This window comes from Peromyscus californicus, unplaced genomic scaffold (assembly GCF_007827085.1).
Source record: "Peromyscus californicus insignis strain IS unplaced genomic scaffold, ASM782708v3 Scaffold_12__1_contigs__length_115047231, whole genome shotgun sequence".
Classification (NCBI taxonomy): Eukaryota; Metazoa; Chordata; class Mammalia; order Rodentia; family Cricetidae; genus Peromyscus; species Peromyscus californicus.
This window is the reverse complement of record NW_026294413.1, coordinates 100,695,965-100,719,142: the sequence shown is the minus strand read 5'-3', so window position 1 is coordinate 100,719,142 and position 23,178 is coordinate 100,695,965. Positions and strand designations below refer to the sequence as shown.

Here is a 23,178-nt window from a genome sequence, read left to right as displayed (position 1 = left end):
TGTAAAGTAGTTTTAGATTCTTCTCTGCTAAGTCTGTTGGTATCTGAATAGTTTATTGACTTTTAGGAAGCCAAGATTGGTCAGTCTCTGTCAGTGTCTGTCTGTCTCTGTGTGTGTGTGTGTGTGTGTGTGTGTGTGTGTGTGTGTGTGTGTGTGTGTGTGTTAAGGTAAAGAGTACTGATGTCATCTGAACAGGGTTGGTACTTGGCAAAGGTCTGCCTTCACTCTTGTGTTTTGCTCATGAGGTGAGATGGCAGGGACCCTGGACACTTTGGAGTCATTTGGGGTCAGCTCTAGTTTCTAGTGTCCTCACAGCTGGGAATGTGGGGAGAGCCTGGGCAGCTGGCTCATGAGTGCTCAGTACTTTTTCTGCCCCTGAAGTTTTGAGGAGCTGGGGGCCTAGCTTTGCTAAAGACCATCGTGCCCTGTTGTAGAGGACAGGTTTAGGCTGGGCTGAAAAAAAAGTATTCCTATTGTTCTTCAGTGTAAGCTGTAAAATGTGTCTTTAGGCTTCTGGCCAGCAGGAGAGAAAAGGCCCCTAAAGGAGATCCCAAGGCCACCACCATTTTCCCCTTCCTGAGACTCATGGCAGAGGGCTGGGAAGTAGGGTGGAGAATGGCCGAATTTTTATTTCCCATGAAGCAGTTTCCCTTCCTGGGAGTTGGGGATGTGGAAATAAATACCATCAGGAGGACACTCCTACCCCAGGGCCTGAGTTGTCATTTCCTTCGAAATGACATGATGCTCATGCATGTTCTTGGTTTGTAAGTGGCAGGTGGGACATGCTGTATGAATGTGATACCTTGTGCCCTGGACAGTTAGGGAGTGTGTGGCCACTGCTGGGTGGACCTGATGCTAGTGAGGTGCCAAGTGTTGGGAAGTCACTACACGTGTGTGTGTGTGTGGGGGGGGGGGGGGGTTTAATTAGGTCTTGGCTGTTGCCGTTCTTTGATGAGGGCTTGGACCGCAGTGTCTGGTTTGTGCAGACAGAGTTGCTTCCTGTTTGGTTGTGGGGCTTGTGGGGTGGAGGGGGTGAACCAGATGGGGAGAGAAGACAGCACCCTGAATAGGGAGAATCTACAGCACTCCAGAGTGCTGTTTTTCCTGTGGGGTGGTCTCCTGTGTTGTGTGTCTGTGTTCTCCATATTGAACTGGCTAGAACTGAAGGAGACTGGGATTTGTAATGTGATGGTCTTTGGTCACCACAGGATAATCATGAGGGCCTGGAGGTGGAGCATGGGGTGTGAATCAACATCACCAGGCAAAGCAGACAGTGTTTGCTGGTGAGAAGAAAGAGGAGGCTTAGAGTTCTTATCCTTGCTGGGCTAAATGGTGGTCATGGAGTACTGTGTCCATATAGGAATTGTGAACATCTGGGTGCTTGTGTGACCTGTTTCCCCTGGCTTCTCCATGAACCCTGGAAGAAGGGGTATATTTGGTGCTCTGAGGACAGGATGGTCTTGTCTCTAAGAGGGACAGAGTTCCTAGCACTTGGGACATTTTGCTAGCACATTTCAATAGCTAAGTGGATTGGTTTTAATGGGTTCTAGGTTTATTTTTTTTTTTCCTACAAAGGACAGTCCAGTTCTTTCTAATTATCATTCCCTCCCCACAAATATCCTCAAATGAAACAGACAACCCTTGTGCTCTGGGAAATATCCTCACTGGTTAGGTATCTGCATGGTCCATTATAGCCTGCCAAGGTGCTACACCCAGACAGCAGGGCTTTTCTGTCTTCCTAGGGTCCCCACAGAGACAACAGTCCTCTGGTGTATAATAGCTGCTGCACCAGGCATGCATCTGGCCTTGTGGGCTAGTCACCCAAGAACTTGTTGACACATATTCAAAGCCCAACCAAATCTACACAGAATGGTAGGGAGGCTGGGATCTGTAGAATGTGAGGCAGACTGATGATGTTAGGTGAGGCCCTCATGGTGGCACCAGGGACTAGTCATACATGGCCTGTTTCAGCTGAGGACCCTGAGGCCTCAGTGGGGCAGGAACTTGATTGGGTGGGGCCATTCTGTGAAGAATGGTGCCTGTGCCTTTCCTGAGAGAGTTCGAATTTCTCCCTGTTGTTGCTGATGTGGTTCTGTGGTGCTCATGCTTGTAGCTGTGTGCCTGATGTCCAGAGCCCTTGATCACCCGGGATAGTGTGTTCCCTCTCATTCCTAGAGGGCAGTGTCCTGGAAGTGTTCTGGTAGTGGGGTGATGAGGAGACAGATGTCAGGCACTGGGTGGCTGAGGGACCTCCTGCTGCCTTGCACATCTCTCCTGGGAGCTGGAGCAGGTGGGATGAGTCAGTGAGTGGTGAGGTCTAGACAGTACACGTGGATTGCATACTTTAGAGCGGGACTGAGTAGGTACAGGGCCCATTTCTAGAGGAATGTGGATTCATCTCCTTTCTTTGTGCAGTTTTTTCAAGATTGCTAGCCAGCAGCTGCACTCTGATGGTTACCTCTTTAGAACTGATTTTGCAAATAACCTTTTCTCAGGAAGGCTGTGAAGTTGGTTTTTTCAGGTGTCTGGGTACAGGGGTTGTCTCCTCACTGCCAGGGTGGCCTTATTTGGTCTTGTCCTGGGTCCTGGTCCTAAATCTGGTGTCTTCTACCCATGAAAGTGTGCTTGTCTGCATGTACATGTGGGGTGGTGGTTTTAGGGGGTGGTAGTACCCCCTTACTACCTGGAGCCTCAGATCCTGCCCTCTTCTTTCAGCTTGAGGACCCCACCCTGTCCCATGACCCATCCGTGTTCTATTCCTGAGGGTGATGGATAAATGAAAGTAACCCTGGTGGCCTGCCTCTGAATATTTTGAACAGACAGATAAGAAACAACTTAGACTGTTCACAGCGCCTCGAGTGTTCCCACAGGGACAGTATAGTCCAGATTTATTGTATTTGGCCAAGAGGCCAAAGCTGTGGTCATGGTAGATAGGGGTAGCAGGTAGAAAGCAGGATGGAGTGAGGGTGAATGCTGGTTGCTGCTGTGGGCCTCAGGGGCCTACTCACTTCTCTACACGCTGAGTCTGGGAGCTTGTCTCAAAAAACAGGCAAATGAACATGGAGCCTTAATCGTCTTTCTGTGTTGACCCCATGTGTGGATCCTGCACAAGCCTGCCCATCTTTCAGTTTTCTTCCCACTGGGGCTTCCTATAATCAAGTCTGCATTTCCTCGTTGGCTATGGTGGATAAAAGAATATGGATAGTGGAATCTGCTCTCTGTGGTTCAGATTCTGGGCTCTGTCCTTACCCTCTTATTTATAGATTTGTTTTTGGAGGTAAGGTCTCACTGTGTAGCCTAAGTTGGCCTGGAACTCACAGCAGTCCTCCTACCTCAGTCTCCCAAAAGCTGGGGTTACAGGTGTAAACCACTGTCTATCCTCCTTGTTTTGGGAAAGTCACATGACCTTTCTGAACTCCAGTGTCCTTGGCATGGGGTGGAATAATCAATACACAGCTGAGAAGAAGTTGAGATAAATGCTTCTAAACAGAATTTCTGATACTCTGAAGACACTTAAACATTGTCCTCCTCCCTTTTTTCAAATTTCTCTCTCTTGTGGAAGCTGACTTCAGCCGATTGTTGTCTAGTCTCTAGTTGGCACTGCTAGTACATTTGTGTTTGGATGAACAAATGGACATGAGGGGACAGTAGAGATTTTTGGAAGGTGAATGGGGCCCTTGGTCTGTCTGTACTTGGGGAGCAGGTTTGAAGCTGACTGTGCCTCATCAGTCACTGTCCCTGCAGGTCCTGCTTCTCAGAAGATGCACTATTATAGATATTCGAACGCCGAGGTCAGCTGCTGGTACAAGTACCTGCTCTTCAGCTACAACATCGTCTTTTGGGTAAGTCCAGGGGCGTGGTCATGGTCCCTTGTGTGATTGGAACCTTCATCACCAAGTCATGATTCTCTGTTTATTCCTGATGACCAGCTTGAATGAGGCCTTGGGAAGAGGTGGTTTGCAGGTTCCATGGTCCCTGTCCTTATAGAACTAGGCAGGAGTATTGTCATGAGTGGACCAAGGTGACTGAAAGCCAGACTAAGGGCTCCAACCCAGTCTGGAGGATTCAGGGAGCCTTTGGAAACAGTCTCGGAGTGCTGCCCTCCTATCCCGGCGATGCCTTGACAAGACACAGGGACTTTGTGGGCCAGGTTCTCTACTATGTCCTGGGAGGGGATAGTTGATGAGGGTCATAAAGTGGTTTACTAAAAATGGTATTAACTTGCTGAGCTCTGGAGGGTAGTCAGGGTAGCACTGGAGGGTATAGGCAGGGTAGCACTGGAGGGTAGGCAGGGTAGCTCTGGAGGGTAGGCAGGGTAGCTCTGGAGGGTAGGCAGGGTAGCTCTGGAGGGTAGGCAGGGTAACTCTGAAGGGGAGGCAGGGTAGCTCTGGAGGGGAGGCAGGGTAGCTCTGGAGGGGAGGCAGGGTAGCTCTGGAGGGGAGGCAGGGTAGCTCTGGAGGGGAGGCAGGGTAGCTCTGGAGGGGAGGCAGGGTAGGGTTGTGTGTTTGGCAGAGTGTACTGAACCGAGGGTGCAGAAAGTGAGCTAGGGGCCTGAGACCCGAGTATTAATGAGGAAGCAGCCCAGTGGGGTTTGAAGAGGAAAGATCCAGTCAGAATGGTAGTTGCAAAGGCTGTCTGGCTGCCTGTCCTGAGGCAGAAGTGAGCTCAGCCTGTGCAGAGGACAACTGGTAACCGTGAGACTGGAGCTGAGTGACAGGTGACAGAGGCGAGGACAGGTGTTCAGAAGCCCGGGTCGTACAGGTCTCAACCGGTATTGAATTATTATTTACCTCTTTTCTTCTTTTGCAGTGCTAGGATTTGAGCCCAGGGTCTTGTGCGTATTAGAGAAGCACTCTATCACTTAAGCTACATCCCCAGCTCCCTCTAATTTTTATTTTCAGATCATTTTAATTGCTACCCTGGATAGTTTAATATTTGACACAAGCTAGAATCATTTGAGAAGAGCAACTCTCAATTGAGAAAAATGACTCCATAAGATTTGCCTATAGGCAGCCAATCTATAGTGATTTGGTGTGGGAAGGCCCAGCCCTTTATGGATGGTTCCACCCTTTGCTGGTAGTCCTGGGTGCTGTAAGAAAGCAGGCTGGGCAAGCCATGAGAAGTAAGCCAGTAAGCAGCACTCCTCTATGGCTCCTACTATGCTTAAGTTTCTGCCCTGACTTCCCTCGGTGATGGACTGTAACCTTCAAGGTAAAATAAATCTTTTCTTCCCCAAGTTACTTTTGGTCATGGTGTTTTATCACAGCAATAGAAACGCTGATTAAGACAGTTACTAAGGATGGCTTTGAACTTACGATCCCCTTGCCTCAGCCTTCTGATTAGCTAGGATTATGATCGTAGACTACCATACCTGGCTTTCTATTTCTGTAACTCTCGGGAGGGTTTATGTATGTATTGGGTGGTGTGAACGGACTGCAGAGCGACTGCAGAGTGAAGGAGAAGGCCGGTTGAGCCATGTTCTGAGATGGAACTTTGGTGGCTGTGCGTGGAAAGCTTGAGGTTTTTCCTTGACTGGCCTTATGAAAGTGCCAGTGACAGCCTAGAGATGCATCTCAGGAAGATGTGGGTGGGGAGAGAGCACCAAAATGAGTGTGCATACTGGCTGAGGAGAGTTTTGAGTATTTCCTGAGATGCTGAGGCTAGGTGAAGGACAAGCCTGAGGTAAAAAGGAGGTTGTAGGTTTTGTAGGCTTCTCTGGTAGGAAAGAGCCGTCAACTGTATTGCAGCAGGACAGCCCGAGTTACCATGGCTGGTTGGAGATGGAGGAGATGGGCCTGGCCAGTGAACCAGTGGCCAGTGAAGGAGTGAAGTGATGACTGACAGTTCTTTCAAGGACAGTTGCTGGAGCAGGGATCTGGGGAGTTAAATCGTGCGTGTTTTGCCGTCAGGACTGGGCTAGCAGACCCTGGCTCTGTGTGGGAAGTTGAGGGGACATGCTCATGTGTAGAAGCTTCATATCAGCAAGCACACTGGTCACTGTGGTCAAGGGGAGAATGGGGACAGGGCAGGTGGTAATTTCTTTTGCTTCTGTTGTGGATTTGGTGTTTATCAGTGAGCTGGAGAAGTGGGCGAGTTTATTAAGACTCTATCCCTCCCCTCTCACTCCTCTCCTCTCTCCTTTCTGCTCCTTCTGCTCCCCTTTCTTTGCCTTAGTACTGGGGATAGAAAACTGGGGCCCATGCATGCTCTACTACTGAACCCTCCACCCTCCAGTTCCTACTTTTTCAACTTCAGCTTTATGGCGTCATGTCCTGGCAATTTATCTCTGTGTACTTAGAGTTTGCTGTCCTAGAGAAATAAGGTGGAATGCCTGGTCTTCTACCTCTTGACTTTCCTGTGCTCAGATGGTCTTTCACCAACATCCTCATCTTAGTTCCTGACATAGGGCATTGCTGGACATCAGTGTGTGTGTTTGCTTTCTACCACTATGACAAAATACTAGAGATGGTTAACTTATAAAAAGAGAGGTTTATTTTTGGCACACATTTTAAGAGGGTCCACGATCACCTGGACTATTGATTTTAGTCTCTGATGGGGGTGTCAGATGGCACTGGTGTAGAGTATGTGGCATCAAATTGCTCTCCTCGTGGCCAGGGAGCAAAAAAGGTGAGGAGTGGACTAGACCCTCACAGTCCCCTTCATAAGCATGCAGTCAGTGATCTGTAAACTATAGTTCTTAGTCAGAGACCTGTACACCATTCTTGCCATATATTTCAGGGCTTCTCAGACCTGCATTTTACTCTCTATATGGAGAGCCTGTGCTCCGTATTTTCCCAAGCAAGGGTCCTGACCTTGCCTGCTTGGCTTTTGACTTGACCTTTGACTCATCCTAATTGCTGCAGGTGACACTATACCCTCATTGTCATGGCCAAGTCCCTGGTCTCCTCTGTCCTTCAGAGGCTCTTTATATCAGATTCAAGGAACACTACTCACTTGCTTACACACTGGCAGTAGCAAATTCAAACAGAATCCAGAATTGTGGCGACCCTGCTGGATTGAAGTATGTAGTAGTACTTTAAGGATTTTTGCAGACTTGGCAGTTAGTGTATGTGGTTGAGAGTTAATCATTTTTGTTAGTGAGCACTGGGGCAGAACAGGAGGGAACAAACAGGGACAGTTAGAAAATGCCCTCCTAGGTGGGAGTGGACCTGCGAAGCTCACAGTTCAGTGAGGAGAGTAAGCCAGCCTATGCTGGGCACCTGGATACAGCCTGGCCTCCTGACCTAGTGACCTTGAAAAGCCTGGTGTTATCCTTGAGAAACATTGATCTCAGCTGCCTGTTTTCTCCCTTACAAGGTTTCAGAAAAAGTAGGAAATGGCGTGCTAAGTCCATATGGCTTCTGAGTTTTCTTTTTTCAGATGGGGGAAAATAGAAAAATGTAACAAGCCTCATGTTTCCATCATCTGGCTTCAGAAATGAACTGCTCACAGCTGGTTTTATTTCATTTTCATCCCCACCCTCTCTTGGATTACTTTGAATCAAAGCCTGGATCTTTGTGTTTGTGTTTTGGTGGGGAAGGACAGCTCGGTAGGCCAGCCTGAGTGTGCAACGGCCGCCTGATGTTTCTGTGACCAGGTTGAGGTGTGGGGACAGACTAGCTGTAACTGAGCCTCCTGCCCCGTTTAGCGTTGTTTCCACAGTCATTTTTTTTTTTTTTTTTTAAAAACTGGATAGATCCGTGTAGCACTCCAACAGTTTTTGTCAGTTTTTTTCTGACTTTGAGGCTGGGATTCCCAGAGACCATCATCTACTTGGTAAGATGTGGATGCTGCTGTCTGGAGGCGGAGGAGGATTGGGCTTCATGAGGTTCTTTACACTGGGATGATGTAGAAACAGCTTCTAGCCAGCCTACCACTTTGAGTACACTAGCACTTTTTTACCTTCCCCCTCACCCCCAATCATTTTTTGGTTGTGCTAGTACTGTTTCTAGTTCAGAGTCTCAGTTCAACTCAAGGAAATGCGAATCAAAACCACAGTATGATACTGCCTCACACCCACTAATGTGTGATGTGTTTTTTTTTTTTTTTAAGCAGTAAATAAATGTTTATGTGGATGTGAAGGAATCTGTGACCTTGTACATTGTTGTCATGGAAACAAGTGGTGATCCATGATGGCAAACTGATGTTACTTCAGGTTAACAATGAAATTACCATCTTCTCCAGCAACCCCACTTTTGGATATATACTCAGGAGAATTGAAAGCAGACTGTCAGATGTTTGTACTCCAGTATGCATAACCTTATTCACTATAGCCAAAAGGTAGAAACAACCTGTGGCCATTGATGATCAGTAGATAAGGAAATGTAGCGTATGCATGTCAAGAGAGCCTTAATCACTCCAGGACACATGCTACAGTGTGGATGAACCTTTAGGACATTGTATTAAGTAAAGTAAGCCAGATACAAAATAACAATTTGATTTCATTTGTAGGATAGATACTGTGTGGCTCCATTCAGAGTAGTCAACAAGCAGACCTGGAAAGTAGAACTTGGTTGCCAGGTGATGAGCAGGTGACAATGGGAGGGTCATAGTCCATTTGTGCTGCTATCACCGATTACCTCAAGGTGGGTCATTTGTGACCAGTAGAAGTTTATTTTGCGCATGGTTCCAGAGCAGCAATTCTCAGCCTGTGGGTTATGACCCCTTTGGGGTTCAAACAACCCTTTTACAGGGTTTGCCTAAGACCATTGGAAAATTGAAGTGTTTACATTATGATTCATAACAGTAGCAAAATTACAGTTATCAAATAACAACAAAAATAATTTTATGGTTGGAGATTACCACAACATGAGGAATTATACTAAAGGGTCACAGCATTAGGAGGATTGAGAACCCCTGTTCTCAAGACTGAGAAGTTCAATATTGGGGAAGTCATAACATGGTGGAAGTGCCACATAGATGAAAGAGTGCAAAGGGAGGCCAAATTCTGTCTCTTTCTCTCTCTCTCCTCTCTGTCTATCTGTCTGTTTCTGTGTGCAGTGCTGGGGATGACCATGGGGCCATGTGTATGCTGGGTAAGCACTTTGCTACTGTGCTTTGTCTGCATCCTTCAAACTCCATTTTTATACCAAGCCCACTCCAGCAGTAATGAGTTAATCCATTCATCCTCACGACCTACTGTCCTCTGAACAGCCCCACTTCTTAACACTGCTGCAGTGGGGACAAAGTCTCGAGAACATGGATCTTGGGGGACACAATCAAACCATAGCAGGGAACTGTTTAAAGTGCCCGGTTTCCGTTTTGTAATATAAAAGGAGTTCTCTGGATGGATGGTGGTAATGGCTGACCCTGTTGTGATGTACTTAAGGTCACTGAGCTATACACTCGAACATTAGTTAAATTTTATGTCCTGTGTGCTTCATAACAATTAAAAAACATTTTAGCAGGCAGAAGAAGAAAGGCTGGGAGAAGCAAGACTGGAGGAGCTGTGGCTGCCCTGTCTTTGTTCACACACAGCCCAGTTCTGTAAAGAATGTGCCCTGTCCTGAATTTGCTTCCTGAATGCTCTCGAGGGTTATTATCTGCATGTCAGGATTGCTTTCCCCCATAAGATTGACTGTAATCTCCACAAGTTCAGATAAACCCTTGTCTGGATCTGTTTCAGAGATAGATTAAAAATGAAGACTCCATTCCTTCTAAATGCAGACATCAGGCCTGTGTTACACCACAAGGAGAACCTTCTGCTGTCTTTAGTTTCAAAAAAAGCGTGAAAAAAATAACACCCTGCCATTGACAACCCTAGTGACTTTAAGTTTGAGCCATAGCTTTCTGGCTTGTCAATTTTGTGAGTTGGTATCTGGTCATAGATGGGCAGCCTTGCTTCTGAGTCCAACAGTGGGGCAGGAGCCGTGAGCATCTAAGCCCTCTCCTTCCAATTAACGGATGCCTCCTGTGTGTAGGGTGAGCATGATGTATAATCTGAGTCAGGATTCTCAACAAGGGGGAGGGAGTTACTGATAGTTTTACTGATAGTTTAAAGGAGCCCCAGTCCACTGTGGCACACCAGGACTAGTGGCTGCTCTACTCCAGAGACACAGCAGGAAGCCTGGCAGAGCAGCCCCAACCCATCCCCCAATTCATGGAGAATTGGCCTTTTCCCAGTGCGCTCTGGCCATGTTGTATGAGACCCCGGCCCGATTGCAGCCTGTTTCTCAGCTTCCGTTATGTGTGTTATCTCTCTCTCCCCACACCCTTTTCTCTCCACTAAGATAAGGTCTCATGTAGCTGTGGATGACTTTGCATTTCTGATGGTCCTCCTGGCATGGACTACTGTCATGCCTGTTTTGTGTAGTGCTAGGGTTTGAACCCAGGCCTTCATGCATGCTAGACAAGCATTCTACCAACTGAACTGCATTCTCAGCTCCTTTGCTTCCATCTTTTAAATGATGCAGTTGAAAGAGAAGAGTCTACTGTTTTAAAAATGATACAATGTAGTGTTGTTTTCACTACTAAGATATGGTACCTCTTCTTTCAATAATTATTGAGGGGTTGGAAAGATAGCTCAGTGGTCAAGGGCACTGGCTACTCTTCCAGAGGGCCCAAGTTCAGTTCCCAGCACCCACATGGCAGCTCACACCTACCTGTAACTCCAGTTCCAGGGGATCTGACATCCTCACATAGACTTATATACAGGCAAATCACCAATGCACATAAAATAAAAATAAATTTTAAAAAAAGGACTATTGAATGAACCTTTACAATTGCACGAATTCCTGAACAAGCCATCCCAGGATAACTTGCATTCCTCTTCCATGCTGCAGTCGCCTGTCTGTAGGTGTGTGTAGTTTATTGTTCTCATGGGCAGTATCCTCAAAATCTGGAGAGCTACATTATCACACCTGTATAGCTGGTGTAGAACATTTGGATTGCCACACAGTCTTTCTGGTTCTGGTAGGAACTCCCATGTGAGACATTTAGGTTGCTTTCAGCCTTTAACTATTCTAGATAAAGTTATAGAGACTAGTACAGATTTATGTAGTACAGATTCTTCCCTGTAGGAAAGGGAGGGAAGTTATTGCTGGAATAGATTCCCAGGAGTGAGATTAGGTGGGTCAGAAGGTGTGTACATTGATTTGACCTGGCTGACACACTTACCCAGTTAAAATCACTTTTCCAGAAGGGCTGACCCAATGTACAGGAAGTGAGTCTCCTTATCTCTTGGCATAAGTAGGAATGTGTGTGTTCACAGATTCATTCTTGCCAAGGCAGAGGGCAAGGACTGCTCTGTCAGGGACTCCCCTCGAACTAAGGTGTGGCTAGGAGTATTCACCTCTGCATGCCTCAGTCATGTGTGAAGCTGAGACCACTAGGGACGTTATGGAGAAAGGCTATCTCTCGTGCATGGTGGCTAGTGTCTGGCATGTGGTTGTTACATATCCACAGGGTACTAGCCAGTGCAAGTTGTGTGTGTGTGTGTGTGTGTGTGTGTGTGTATCTGTCTGTTTACATCTCCTTTGTGCTTGTAGGTCACTGCAGAGTTCTGCCTACTATGTGGGAGTGCCTCGGTTCCATCTTGTTTGTACTGCTTTTTCTTTTCTTTCTTCAGAAATTCATTTGAAAATTTCTGTTGAGTGGCCGGGGAGAAGGCTCAGTGAATAAATTGCTTCTTTGTCAAAGTGAGAACTGGAATTCAGATCCCCAGAACCCACATAAAACTGAGCAGGCACTCAGAAAGCAGACTCCTGGGTCAAGGTGGCTGACAATGCTAGTTGAGTCTGTGAGCTCTGGGTTAAGCAAGAGACCCTGGCTCAGTGAGTAAGGCGGAGAAGGAAGAAGATAACCATGACAGTTTCTGGCCTCCATGTCCTGTACTCCTCCTGCATTTTCCTACAATCTTAGTGTTGGTTCAGCCCTTGCCCTCACCTCCCTTCCTTCCTGCCCTGGCCTTACCCTTCTCCTCCCAGTATTCCCACTTCCAGTTCATGTCATGTGTGCTGATGTCACCCCACACCCCTTCCCAGAAGCCTTTTATTCCGTCTCATCGGCCTCTCTAGTTCCTGACCTCAGTTCACATGGGAGATTGTTTGTAAAGCCTCCACAGTGATTGTCATAGTGGCTGAGCAGTTTATACACCACCAACTTTGTGTAAGGGCCCCTATTTCCCCATACACCTGTCAGTCAGTCAGCCTTGCCTTCTTCATACTAGCCGTTCTAACCAGGGTGACATGAAATCTCCAAGTAGTTTTAATTTGTATTTCCCTGATGTCTTGGGATGTTGAGCATTCAAAACAAACAAAAACCCACAAATATTTACTGGGGAAAACAAAAGGCAGATGTGTTAGTGCATGCTTTTAATCCCATCACCAAGGACCCAGAGGCATCTTGAGTTTAAGGACAGCATGATGTCCATGGTGAATTCTAGGCCAGCCAGAGCTGCATGGTGAGTCTGTTCTGTTCATTCAGTTCATTGGTTGATTGTCCTATTGGTTGTTTGGCACATTGAGTACTTTCCTTTTTCTTGTTTTGGTTTTTTGTTTTATTTTGGTTTTTACTGTTTAATTTTTTGTAACTCTATATATGAACCCAAACCCCTTAGTCTAAGGTATCTGGCAAAGATTTCTCTTCTGTTTTGTAGGTTGTCTGTTTATTCAAGCTGCTGCTGCTGCTGCTGCTGCTGCTGCTGCTGCTGCTGCTGCTGCTTCTTCTTCTTCTTCTTCTTCTTCTTCTTCTTCTTCTTCTTCTTCTTCTTCTTCTTCTTCTCTCTCTCTGTGATTTCTTGGGCCTGTTTTTTGTGCTAATAGAGTTCTATCAGAAAATTCTTGCCTTACCTGTGTTTCGAAGTATACTCCATGCTTCCTTTTCTCAGTGTGAACTGTATTTTATGCAGAATGAGATGCAGGGTGTCATTATATTGTATCTATGGCTGTCGTGGAACTCTGTAGACCAGGCTGGCCTCAGACTCCGGAGATCTGCATGCCTCTGCCTCTTGAGTTCTGGGATTAGATGCGTGCACCACGATTCCCCACCCACAACGGTCTTTTTATATGTGTCCTTTCCCCATTATCACATATGTTTACCTCAGCATGTGTGCATCTGTCTTCAAGTCTTTGCTAAGTCTGTCTTTGCTGTTATTCCTTTGTCCCTTATTTTTTTATTTCTGCCACCTTGTTAGAGGTCCTCTTTTTTTTTTTTCTTAGAAATTTTTACCTGGGTGCCAGGTAGTTTTTCATGAGAATATTCTTCCATAACAATATGGTATTATAAAATACTTTATTATAGGCATGTGTCGTTGGGTTATATACAGTTGTAAGCTGTTAAAAATCTGCTAAAATAACACAAAAACATACAAGAGTTAGAGCTATGCAGAGTTTATGTGACTGCACTAAAGGAAATCCTGTCTTCATCCGTAAGTCCAGACGGTTTTAGTGTGATAGTTTAGTGTTGGGCTTGCCGTCTGTGACCTGCAGGTTAGACCTGGTTCTGCTTGTTTTGCACATAATTTTCACTGGAACGCAGCCACATCCATCCATCTCTGGCTTCTCCCAGTGTTCACAGCCAGTGGAGCTGTTACAGGAGAGCTCACGGAACACAGAACTGACGATGTCTATTGTTTGGTCCTGGTATAGTAACCTGGATTTCTCTCTATGTAATCTGGGACAGTGATGGCAGAGGCTGTCATGGTGGGCTGCTGCCCAGAGCCTCCCTTGAATGACTGTTCTTCCATTGCCTTCCCTTGACCTCAGATTCCTGATGGGGCTTGAGTTATCAATGTCACAGTGGAAGCTGTCCCTGGAGCAGCAGTCCTTGCCCCTCTTCTGGGCCCCTTGCCGGGTCCCCTGCAGAGCTGCAGAGGGCACATCTGCTTCTCGTTCCCAGCAGCCACCCATCCGGAGGGAGGAAGAGGTGGTGTGTGATAACTTTGTGACTCCGGGCATGGTGCCTCCTGCCTTGGGCCCATTTCCCCTATAATGAGGAAGCTGAGGAAGCCGGGCCCAGCCTCCCCCTGGTTCTTCGACCTTTCAAACTTCCGTTGAGAGGTGGTTCTTTTCAGACTTTAAAAATGGACGTTTATTTTATTGTATTTATTAGTAGAGAGTGTGTGTGTTTGTGTGTTTCCATGGTGTGCATATGGAGATCAGAGGGCACCTTTAGGGAGTCTGTTTACTTCCACTGTGGGATCTGGGGATCCAGTCAGGTCATCAGGTTTGCATGCTTTTACCCTTTGAGCCGCTTGGCCAATCCTCAGCTAAGACTTTTAATATGGGATTGTGTTGAAAGAGATCCCCTGCTCTGTTTAGAGCTCCGAGTGTCCCATTCCTAGTGGGCACAGCTGCATAACCCCAATGGATGTCTTATGACTTAGGGCTCAGCAGTGGACTTTCAAGGCCAGGTTGGGTTTAGGGCGGCAGTTCTCAACCTGAGGGTCAAACAACCTCATAGAGGTCACCTAAGACCATCTGAAAACACAGCTGTTTACATTACAGTTCATAACAGTAGCAAAATTAGAGTTAATGATGTAGCAATGAAAATAATTTTGTGGTTGGGGGGTCAACACAAACATGAGGAACTGTCATAAAGGGTCAAAGCATTAGGAAGGTTGAGAACCACTATTTTAGGGGCTGTGCCTCCTGGAAGCCAATCTGACCTTGGGTTTAGTTGAATCAATAGGCATTTGAAGGAGTCGCAAGTATCTCTAGTATTCTGTGAACTCACCTTGGGATTTTCTGTTCTGGAATACTTGAGACTGTAGTTTTGCATCCTACCTGGCAGGATTTAGGTATCAAAATGTAGCCATTAGAGGTGCTTAATTGTCAAATGGGATGTATGTAGAACAAACTTGGTAGTATAACTTCTTCTGCCCCTTGTTCTCCACCCTGCTTTCTATCTGCATCCTTCCTGGCTTGTTTTCCTGAACTCTGCATTTCTTATTTTATTCAGAAATGGAAGCTGAGCCTCTGGAAAAGGGACCTTTTCGTAGGACACTAGTCTGTTGGGAGCTGCCAGGGGTAAGACTGTAATAGCTACTTCCTCCATTCTGGACAGAACACCTGCCAAGAGCCACTGAAGAGGAAGGGGCTTTGTTTTGGCTCATCGTTTGAGGGTGCAGTTCACCGTGGCAGTGGGAACGTTGGAAGGCTGCTCACAATCAGGAGGCAGAGAGAGATGAATGCTTGTGTTCCCTCATTGTTTGCTCTTTTCAGTCCAGGACCCTAGTCTGTGGAATGGTGGTCTTACCACCTCAGTTAAACCTCTTTGGAAACACCCAGAGATATGTCCTCTAGTCAATTCTAAATATGCAGGTTGGAGATTAAGATTAGCCATCACTGGGGACATACAATGTCTTCAGTGCAGCAGGTGTAGGTGTATGAGGGGTCCCCCTGGTGACCCTTGAGGCCTTGGCTCTGCCTGAACCCAGGAGAGCAGGGCTCCTCGGTGTAAACAAATTCCATTAGAGTCCTTTCAACCTAACTGTTAGAAGGGTCATCTCTGTTGAGACTTGCAGGAGATGCACTTGCTAGAATGTCACAGAATGAACCCTGACCCTGGGCTGCTGTGTATTCAGTACTTTCCGCACTGCATGGTGTGTCAGTGGGGTCCCTCTGCTTGTCTCGGAGATATGTATAAGGAGGCCCAGGGAACTGGTTCTGAGCATCAGCCTGAGTTAGTGAATAGATTGACCAAGAACCAGAGATCAGCAGAGCAGATCCTGAAAGTGTTGCCTTGCTACTGATGGGAAGACAAGATGTCTGGAGCCTGCAAGAGTTGCCTAAGCACTTACACATGTACTTAGAGTGATTGTGCAAGGGGCCAAGGCCATTTCGTCCTCGGTGGCTGCTCTTGACATGCTTGAATTTTCTCCTTCTCCCATCTAGCAGGGTTTAGATGTTCACACTTTTGTTGCCACTTAATCCTACTTGGGTAAAGTGCAGCAGGCTTGCCCTTATGGTGAGGGGATTCTTGCAGCTTCCAGAATAAGGGAAACCTGTGCCAGCTTAGGATGCTCCAATAGGGCATCTTGTTCTTGTTTGTGGAGGGTGTGATGGCTGTTCTTGGTATCAACTTGACATCTGGAATAAACTGAAACCCAAGCATCTGTGTGTACTTGTCAGGGATTTTTTTTTTCTTAATTAAATCATTTGAAGCGGGAAGACACACTTTTAATCCAGATCTTTTGAGATGGGAAGATCTACCTTTAATCTGGGCCATACCTTGTGCTGGCAGCCTATATAAATTACATGGAAGAAGGAAACTTTTTCTCTTTGCTTGCTCTCGCTGGTAAGTCCATTCCTTCATTGGCATTAGAGCCTACTTCTTTGGGATTCCAGTGTATACTGAAGACCAGCTGAGACATCCAGCCTTGGACTTTCTGTTGGTAGATAGCCATTGTTGGACTAGTTGGGCCACAGCCTATAAGGCATTCTAATAAATTTCATATATATATATATATATATATATATATATATATATATACACACACACACACACACACACACACACACACACACACACACACACACACACACACATATCTCCACTTTTTCATTCTATCAGTTCTGTTCCCCTACAGAACCCTGACTAATGTAGAAGGGGTTGTTGTGTTATTGGTGTGTGTGTGTGTGTGTGTGTGTGTGTGTGTGTATCTGTATCTGGGGCCTTTCTGATCAATCAACCCTAGGGAAGGTAGCTCAGAGATTTTCATTTAATAACATAGGCCCTGGAATTCCTTGGATTGTGCTGTGAGCTGCTTTAACCCATTGTTGCAATGCGACCTCTTAGCCCTGTAATTGCTCCTGAATTTTACAGAGACTCTCAGAGAGATCTTTCTGCTCTGGTTGGGACATAGACTCTAGAATGCACCTTCTTAACACATGGCTGTATAAGTCATGTTGTTTGAGGGTTGTGCAGCCTAAGAACTCCAATGTGGAGCTCTTTATCACTGGGTCTGTCCTCTGTAGGTACTCTTCAGGGCACATGACTCAGAATGCTGCTCACTCTACTGTCTCTGTGGGTAGTGAGATAATATGTTGTCAGGGATAGAGATACCCACATGGGGTTCTTAAGTCTGTCACCAGCTAGCTGTGTGACCTTGGACAAATGGTTCTACATTTGTCCTATATCTGTGTGGGGGTTCTGGGGAGGAAATGAAAGGTGTGCCATTCACTCCTGGAGCTTTTATGTGTTCGGAGGCAGGTCACTTCCCTTGTCTGGTCCTTTCACAGACTCCTTGACCATAATTGGTCTCCAAAGTTCCTACCTTAGGCAATATTCACTAAACCCATGATCTGACATGTGGCTGTTAAGTTCCTGTCTTTCTGGTCTGAGTTAACTTCAGTTCTTCCTGTAAGACAACAGGGGAAGAAGAAGTCCTTCTTAGTCATTGTAAGAGAAAATGTTGTTGTGTGGCTGGAACAGATCTAGCATGGACTCTCCTACAGGTCTTGAGGGTGTGTGTGTGTGTGTGTATGTACACACACGTGACATGAATGGGATCCTGCCGACAGTATGCACAACTTTGTATACATGCTTTGGCAGAGCCAACATCTTTCTGTCTGTTTACTCCAAGGAAAAATTAAAACAACACCTCAAGGCTGGATGTGGTGGTGCACACTTTTAATCCTAGCACTCTGGAGGCAGAGGCAAGAGGATCTCTATCACTTCAAGGCTAGCCTTGTCAACATGTCAAGTTCTAGGGTAACCAGGACTATATCGAGAGACCATGTCTTAAACAATGAAACACCTCAGCATGGATTCTGTAACATCTAAGTGTATGTGGAGTTAAGGCTAATTTAAAGTGGGGAAAAAGTAAATGAGGTACTGTGGGGAGGAAAGGGGCATTCTGAGGGCCACTGATTGAATGTTTCAAGACAGCGTTTTTTCACCTGTCCACATGGTACCAAAGGTGGGTGGGCTGCTGAAAGTGCTTATTAGGCAGGCCTGGTTTTGAATGGGAACACTGGCTGGCAGTAGCGGCAGATACCTTCCAGTCTTACTGCACCGATTCTGTGTGTGTGGTTTGATTGGTCATGAGCCTGGCAAGCCAAGCTAGGCTTTCGTGGCCCTCAGAAGTACGTGAGACCCAAAGTAAACCCACAAGTATGCACAGAAGGAGAGTGTGAAGAACCCCAGGCTTGGGACCTTCTGGTCTTGAAGCCTTGATGGGGTTCTCACATGGGCCCACTCTGCACTATCCTTCTCTACGTGAATGTGTTACAACCCCTAGCAGACAGATAGCTTTGTCCTTAGAGAGTGTGGCTCAAAGGTAGGCACAGTCTATTTGGGTTAGGATCAGGGCTGCAAGATGCACGGAGAACTGAGCCAATAGGGAATAACTTCAGATAGGATGGCAAAGATGGTCATTTCAAGAGGAGATCTAGATGATGTCAAGGAGGAGGGCAGGAACTGAGGCCCGGCAATGGTGGGCTGTGGTAGAATCTTAATTTTACCCTAAGTGTGAGGGCAAGTGACTGGAGAGTTTGGAGGAGCAGAGTTACCTGGTCATAGCAACCGGCAGTTCTGCATCTGAGTTCACCAGGATAGAAGACAGTCTAGAGCTGTTGGTATTGAACAGAAGACTGTTTTCTCATCATTCCCTGAACAATGCACTGTAGCAGCTGTTTGCACAGTGTTTACATGCCATTTGGTGTTCTAAGTAGTCCAGACCTGAGGGAGGATATGTGTAATAACTCAGGGGACTTTGAGGATCTGAGAACTTTGGTACGCACTGGGGGTGTTAAGACCAGTCCATTAGATCCCAAGTGACAGTGGATTTTTAAATGATGATTCCAGTTTATTGGAGGCCTGGGAAGAGGTGGATTATGGACAGAGGGGAACTGAGAATCAGGAAGAAAACTGGTCACGGACACTCTTAAGTTTTGAAGATCAAACAAGCAGGGAGTCCCAGGTGTTGAATGTGAGGCCCCATTCCCTCCTGTGGGTTTCCTCCTAAGAGGCTGGTGGTCAAGGGTGTGGGTAGTATTTAAAGCTGTGCGAATCCTGGGTCATCTCCACCCTCCCTGCAGTGTTCCAAGGGTCTTTGACTGAACCATTAGGTTTCCCATCATTTAGCGGGGTCTGTAAGGGGAGGACAAGCAGCAGGCAAGGGAGGAAGACAGCCCTAAGCTGTGCTTGCTGGGTGTCTCTGAACCTGATTGGAGGAGGCCTTACTTCGGATGAGGTCAGACGAGAAAAAGGCCTCCACTCTACTGAAAGGGAAGTAAGTCACTGGTTACCTTAAGGAGTGGTAGGGTAGCCTGTTGGTTTGCTTCCCATGCTGCTGTGAAACTGATGGGAGAGGGGAGAAGTAGCATCCAGGAGAACAAAGGGCTTCTCTACTAAACCAGTGGTGTGGGACGGCTCCGGATGCTCACCTAGTATCTGCTTCTGAGAGGAAGCAGTGAACAGATGAATCAAGGCTTGGGAGGAGCCCTTCCCTCTGCCATGCCTTTTGGTCTTAGCTTTCTCTGGGTACCAGTGTTATGCTTTGTAAAATGGAGATGTTGGGGTCCTGGCCTGGCTTTATCTGTGAATGCCAACTGAACCAGCAGCCTTGGTAAGCTGTGAGCCCTCGGACAACCACAGCCAAATATTAGGTCTGTGTGCATTTTGTGACAGTGATCTGTAATCCAGAGAGCACTGAAACCTCCCAGGGTTTCCATCACAGGGCCTTTCCTTCCCATTCCAGCCACATGGGTCTGGTGTTGAGTAAAATAGGCAGAGACCACTTACAGCTGGAGAATACCATTTGCAAAGTTGAGTCAGAGAAACCTAGCACTGTCACTTACTGTGAGGTGCCAGTAAATGGCATTGAAATGCCAGCATGCTGTAAAGCAGAGAATAGGGAAAAACCAATGACAAAACAGAGGTGGCTCCGTTTGCAGAGCATGGAATGTTTTATATGGGAAGAAAACTGCTCTGCTTTAGGATTGTGTGGTGCATTTGGGTCAGTGAGTGTCTGTAGGAGGGAGGTTGAGGTTCCAGTGCCTCTCTTCTGCTTAATGAGGCTTACCTTAATTCATCAACTAAGACCCCAATATTTCCTGAGCACACATGTCTCATGCTATGTGTAGTTGTGATGAGGAGGTCCTGCCCTCGCCAGTGAGTGGCCTGAGTTGCTGCTTGTCTGTGTTTGGAGTCTGAATCCTAGGCTGTGGGACTAAGATGGGAGAACAGGTGGTCTTGGGTTGTACTTTTCCCTTATAGCCTTGCCTTGTAGCTGGCCTGATCCATATAGATCTCATCTGGACCAGAGTCCTCTAATAACCCTGGCAGTCGTCAGGAGTACAGTATCTTGCACACTGAAGAGCAACTCGCTGAGTGAGTTGAGGGTGGGGATGGATAAGAAGGAAGAAAACAGTCTCTTGTCAGCATGAGGCAGTCTCTCCAGGACTGATCTCAGGATCTTTACCTTGGCTTTCTGGTCATGCAGTCATCTGGGATAGAAACCAGCCACCAGCCATTCTGGGGAGGTAGGTGCTGGTTATCTGCAGTCTCCATGTCTCTTTCATGGTGTAGAGAGCCCCTGTCATCTACAGGATTCAAGTGTCACTCTGGACAGGAGATAGACGCATCCAACTAGAATGTAGACTTTGTTCCTAGTGCTGGTTTCTGACCTCTGTTTTCTCCTCTCTCCCTCCCTCTACCCCTGCTCAGTTGGCTGGAGTTGTCTTCCTTGGAGTCGGGCTGTGGGCATGGAGCGAAAAGGTAGGTGGAACCTCTTCCCAGGCCCCAGTTATTAGGCAGCCAGACCCAGAGCCACTGGACTTGACTTGTTCCCTCCTCTAGCCTGTTCAATAGGCACTACCTGTTCAGTGAAAGGTTCGTAGCAGTTTAACCCTCAGAAAGAACTTGCCTCGCAAGGTTGGCTCTGCTCCCAAGGTCATGGACAGTTAGGCCAAAACTGGAAGTGTAACCCCCAGGGCTTGGCAGCTGTGCCCAGAGCATGCCTGCGGCTGCCTCCCAACCCTCTCTGTTATTTCTGTGAACAAGTGAGCAGGTCCCTGAGCAGAGTCATGTTTACTCCCCAGGTGCTTGTCCTGGCCCACAGAAAAATGGAGGTAGAGCCTGGTTATGTGCTCCTGGACTTTGTAGGGGAGGAGGTGTGTCTTTAAGAACCTAGGTACTGCTTGCTGGTGTGTGAGAAAGGAGCAACCAGGCTCTTGCTGTGCAGCTAGACAAGGGGGCACTTGGCACTCTAGGGGCTCAGAGCTCCAGGGACAAGGTGGAGTCATGGTGCTGACATTACTTTATGGTAGGTTAGTGCTAGTAGCTTAGGTGCGAGAGCTGGAATTCTTACTGGAAGGAACAAGGAGGACCCCAAGCTGAAGCACCCCCGTGCCTGTGGTGGAACCTGCTCTTGCTTCCAGAAAAAGGAAGCAGAGCACTTTGTCTGTGAGCTTTTATGTAAGGTTTTAGGAACAGAATGAGGTCTGCTCTCAGCCTGGGAACCTAGGAACAGTTCAAGGAGGCCTGTGAACCCTGATGGCAGAAGGTGCTGGACAATGTCCCTGTCTCAGTGACCTGGAGGCAGCAACCCATGCCTGTCAGCGCCACCATGTGATTATATTTGGGACTGCAGCAGGCTTGACCTGGTTGAGCCCTGATCCTGGCGCTGGCTACACAGCTGCCTGTTCTGGCAGCCCCCTCCCCGCTTTGAATATCATAGAGTCTGTCTGTCCATTGTGGTTGCCGCTAGTCACCTATAATAATTTTAAAACATTACATAAATAATATAAGCACTTTTTAAATTTCCCTGCTTTCTTTTAGGTGTGTATAGTTACGTATATGCACGAGTAGAGGTCAGAAAACAACCTGCAGGACCAGGCTTTTTGCTCTCCTTCTGCTGTGTGGGCCTAGAGCCACACTCGGGCTGCCAGGCCAGGCAGCAAGTGCTTTTCTTTACCTGTCGAGCCGTCTCACTAGTCCGTGACTACATGTACTGAAATAAAAACGATAAACCAGTTCTTGTTTGTCTCTAGCCTCCTTCCATGTGCTTATTGCAAGTATAGCCAGTGGTTGTCTTTGAACAGTGCTGATAGAAGGCCTCCATCATAGACAGGTCTGTGGGTAACACTCTGTCCTTCATCTACCCTGAGTGTGTTTGCTAAGTGTGTTTCCTCAAAAATGTTCATTTTGAGGCTGCTTTTAGCCAGTTTGACCATAGGCCATAGGACTCCACTCCTCTGCAGCCTGGCCAAGGTACCCTCCAGGCCATGGAGGAAGCTGGCTCTGGGCTCACAGAAACTCCATCATCAGTGTGGACCAGGACTTTCATGAAAAGTATCTGGGGGCTGAGGTGGACAAGGATGCCACCTAGACTCAGGGGCTCTGGAAAGTGGGCAGGAACACACTCTGGCCTGGCTCTTGATGACAGGACTAAGCCTTGAAGAAGCAGGCCCCCACCTTAGCTGCTGACAGAGTTTGCCCCAGGGCCTTGACTCCATTCTAAGGACACTGTTACCTTCTATTCTCCGCCTCTTCCAGGGTGTGCTGTCCGACCTCACCAAGGTGACCCGGTTGCATGGAATCGACCCTGTGGTGCTGGTCTTGATGGTGGGCGTGGTGATGTTCACACTGGGCTTTGCAGGCTGTGTGGGTGCCCTACGGGAGAACATCTGCCTGCTCAAGTTTGTGAGTGGTCCTGGAGTTGAGGGTGGGAGATAATGGATGGGATGGGCAAGGGTATAGGCTCATATTTGTTTTCTGGCCCAGGCAGTAGAAGCAGGGAGCAGTCCTTTGAACCTCTGTCTCACTGGAGGGATGATTTTAGGGAGAAAAAACCAGATGATGTTCCTCACCCTAGGAAAGTGGGGTTTCTTGTGGGACCCCCCTCCTCCTAGAGGAGCCCACTGATTGCAGGGGCTCTACCCACCTCCTTTGCTTTATAGCTCCCTTAGAAGTTCTAGAGACTTTTGCTGTTCACCTTTGCCCTTCCTGGCTAAGATCAAACAATGTTGCCAGTAACATTAAGAAATCATTTCCCTCCTCCTGAGTATGAATCTGTTGGATGTACAATGTAGAGTTTTTAATTTTCTGCCAGAATTATGAGTTACTAAGAGTTTAGTTTTATATTTAGATATGACTTCATTTTTAAATGTATTCAGTTAAAATTAAATAGCACCTGGTGAGGAAAACACTTTTATTTTCTTCATAATTTATTATTTGTTGAGTTTATTAGGTCAGGCTTTCTTCATTTGAAAAGCAAAGCACACATTTTCCTAG

General features: G+C 47.0%; 1 protein-coding gene across 2 annotated transcripts in view; it reads left to right on the top strand.

The window, feature by feature from the left end:
• Positions 1-23,178, top strand: part of Tspan14 (tetraspanin 14) — a 57,579-nt gene that overhangs the window by 23,961 nt on the left and 10,440 nt on the right. For both annotated transcript variants that reach the window (XM_052734011.1, XM_052734012.1), the window contains exons 2-4: positions 3,745-3,842; positions 20,611-20,661; positions 22,441-22,587. In XM_052734011.1, the coding sequence (XP_052589971.1) occupies positions 3,762-3,842; positions 20,611-20,661; positions 22,441-22,587 (279 nt within the window). In that variant the 5' untranslated portion in view covers positions 3,745-3,761. The remainder of the gene's footprint in view (positions 1-3,744; positions 3,843-20,610; positions 20,662-22,440; positions 22,588-23,178) is intronic.